Raw genomic sequence first — 3,114 nt, forward strand, 5'->3', positions numbered from 1 at the left:
TTGCCCTGGCGCTCGCCCTCGCCACCGCGGCAGGCCCTTCCCAGCCTGGTGCCGCTGACCGCTGCCCCGTCTCCCTGCAGGGAAGGTCCAGCCGCGGAGCCGGTGAAGACGCACCGCGAGTGAGGGAGTGCCGGGACCGGCTGCGGATTGCCCACTGCCATTAAACCGCTGTGCCCTCCCTGGCTGTGCCTTGCTTGGGGACCCACCGCCACCGGAGACGAGGCCAGGGGCGCGGGGCAGCGGTGTTTAATGACGCCAGGGATGCCAGTGCCCTCCCCAGGTGCCAGGCCTCACTTGGCCATGTAGTAGTGGGTGGGCACGAAGGGCATCTTGGCGACGAGAGCTGAGTGGTGCTTCTTCCTCACCTCCACGGTGAGCGCTGTGCCCGCGCGGCTGTACGCGGCCTCCACGTAGCCCATGGCGATGTTCTTGCGCAGGGAGGGCGAGGGGCACCCGCTGGTCACTGTGCCTGGCACCGCAGGGACACAGCGAGGTCAGCAAGGGCCAAGAAGCTCCACACCTTCTCTCCCCGCGTCCATGGACTGGCGCAGCTGAGGGTGCCTCTCGGGACGTCCTCCTCGCCGTTTCCCCAGCCAGGCCGCGGCCACCCACTGCCCCTGCCCACCCCCACATACCTATAAGCTTGCCCTCAGGACCCAGGATGGCCATATGCGGCCGGATGGGGGGCCCCACAGAGGTCAGACCCACGCGCTTGCGCTTTGGCTTCTCTTTGATTTGCGACATGATCACGGCTGCACCGGGGAAGTCCATGGCTGTACGCCGGCGCTTTCCTGCAGGGGAAGAGGCAGGTGAGGGTTGGAGCAGGAGACACAGGCATTCCTTGACCTTCTGCTGTGCCCAGAATGTCCTGCCCTGGTGATCCCCTCGTGGTCCCCTTGAGCCCTCTCACCTCAGCTTGTTCCTGCTTGAGACCCAAGCCTACCTTGCGTCTCTGCTCCCCACCATGGCCTAGCTGCCCCCCAAGGAGGACATGGAAGGAGAACATGGCCAAAACCTACCCAAGGTCCACACCAAACTGGCCTCCACAGGTGTGGTTGTCTCATCAATGTCATTCCCGTAGAGGCAGAGACCTGCCTCCAGCCGCAGGCTATCCCTGGCTGCGAGCCCAGCCAGCCACACTTCGGGGTCACTGAGCAGCCTCTCAGCCAGCTCCACCACCCGTGCTGCAGGTACCGAGATCTGCACAGGGACATGGGCATGGTCAGCAACTTAAAGCATCTCATGGGCATGTGCCGCTTCCCCTCCCCTTGTACCATGCCAGTCCCACTCTACAGCAGAATGGTCCTGGTGCGGACCAGCCCCTGACTCTTGGTGGTACCTCCACACCGTCCTCGCCGGTRTAGCCACAGCGCGTGACTCGGCAGCCCGGCACGCCAAAGACGGTCATTGTCGCACTGTTCATGAAGGACAATTTGGCTAGGTCATTGGAAAGTCCTGCCTGCAACACTCGTGCCATGGAGGGACCTGGGGAGAGACAGGTGACTTTAGGGAGAAGCAGTATCCAGGAAAAGGGGATGGGCTGGCTCACAGCATGGGGAGGGGGAAACTTTGGCCAGGAACGGAAAGCACTGACATGCATCTAGGCATGACCTGGAGAAAGAATGCAGCCTAACTCCAAGATTTGGTTCTTGCATCAGGGTCTGGGAGGTGAACTGCCACAGCTCAGTTACCCTCCCCATGTGTGCAGGGTCCAGCTCAGTTACCCTCCCCACGTGTGCAGGGTCCTGGTCCCCTGGAAAAGGTGATTCTCTTGTGATGCCACTTGGTGCCAGCCCACGTAGGGAGCTCACTACCTTGCAGAGCCAACAGAGCATTGTCCGAGACTTCCAGGTGCACATCGCTGCCAGCAGCCTGCAGTTCCTTCACTCTGTCCTGCAAAGGTGACATGACAAYATCTGCCAACATGGGGACACGCAGAAGCCAGACCCTGCGCTTGGCCACAGCCACCCTGACCTCCGTATAGCTGCAGACATCAGCCCTCGCTTGCCTGAAGGGAGGGGAGACTTGCTCCAGCAGCCTACAGGGCGTTTCTGTCCTGCTTCCCTGTGTTCTGTAGCCCTCCTGTAGCCCCTGTCTCCAGCACTGCCTTGGGTGAACCCAGGCCAGGCAAGCGCACAGGCAGACCATGACATCATTTTGAGTACGGGGCAGCGACCATACCTTCATGATGGCCAAGTCCTTGTCCGCACAGCCTGCGTTGGACACAACGTAGAGGTGATCTGATGTGTTTGTCACAATGAGRTCATCCACAATGCCACCCTTCTCGTTGGTCAGCAGGGTCAGGGTGCCCTGCAGGAGAGAGCACGCTTGCCCTAAGGAGCTGCAGGTAGGGGTCAGAGGGGCTAGTAGGGCCCCTTCGCTCTTTTGCTCCCTGTATCCTTTCCTCCCCACTCAGTGCACCCCCCTTGCCCGACTGCATGATGCCAGCCTTGGTCCACATGCCCACGTGTGTAGGGGTCCTTCCAGGGCAAGATTGGGAAGCTCCATCCCTTGTAGGGTGCTGCTAGAGCTGCAGACTTGGTGGCAAGGTCCCGGGAGCCAGGTGACATTTGGGACACAGGGGCAGAGTAGGGCACGCGACCCTGCGTCCACCCCAGCACGTGGCTCGAGGGCGCCGAGCTTTGGCAGCGCACRAAGCTGCAGGTGGAAATGAGGCGCTCTGCGCCCCCCTGTACCTGGTCCGGCTTCAGCTCCGCAATGTCCCCGACCACCAGGCTCTCCATGAACTTCACRCGGTCCCGACCATACACCCTGCTCTGCAAGGAGACAGCAACGTGAGGGCTGACTGCTGTGGCGCCCGTCCGTCTCGAAGGGTGCCGGGATGCCAGCGCCTCGCTGGCTCGGGCAGGGCACCCGGCGGCCCAGCTACCTGCAGCATGTGGGAAACGTCGAAGAGGGAGCAGTGGCGGCGCGTGTGCAGGTGGGACTCCAGGTGCCCGGGCCCGTACTGCACGGGCATGCTCCAGCCGGCGAAGGGCACCATCCTGCCGCCGCGGGCCTGGTGCAGGTCGTGCAGCGGCGTGCGCTTCAGGCCATCCTGCGGGTGGGCACACGGGGGTGTCCGCGAGACAAACCGCAGCCCGCCAGGCCGTG

The 3,114-nt window shown here is 62.8% G+C and overlaps 1 protein-coding gene across 1 annotated transcript; it reads right to left on the reverse strand.

The window, feature by feature from the left end:
- Positions 1-232: 232 nt before the first annotated feature.
- On the reverse strand, positions 233-3,109 carry AMT (aminomethyltransferase; the record flags this gene model as incomplete). Its single annotated transcript, XM_085313391.1, has 8 exons — positions 233-469; positions 636-791; positions 1,020-1,200; positions 1,340-1,485; positions 1,815-1,893; positions 2,182-2,310; positions 2,697-2,777; positions 2,891-3,109. Coding segments are annotated over 8 exons (1,170 nt in total), but the record flags the coding sequence as incomplete, so codon positions are not given.
- Positions 3,110-3,114: the final 5 nt, after the last annotated feature.

Source organism: Rhea americana, unplaced genomic scaffold, assembly GCF_003343005.1.
Source record: "Rhea americana isolate MKP2758 unplaced genomic scaffold, rheAme1 scaffold_384, whole genome shotgun sequence".
NCBI lineage: Eukaryota > Metazoa > Chordata > Aves > Rheiformes > Rheidae > Rhea > Rhea americana.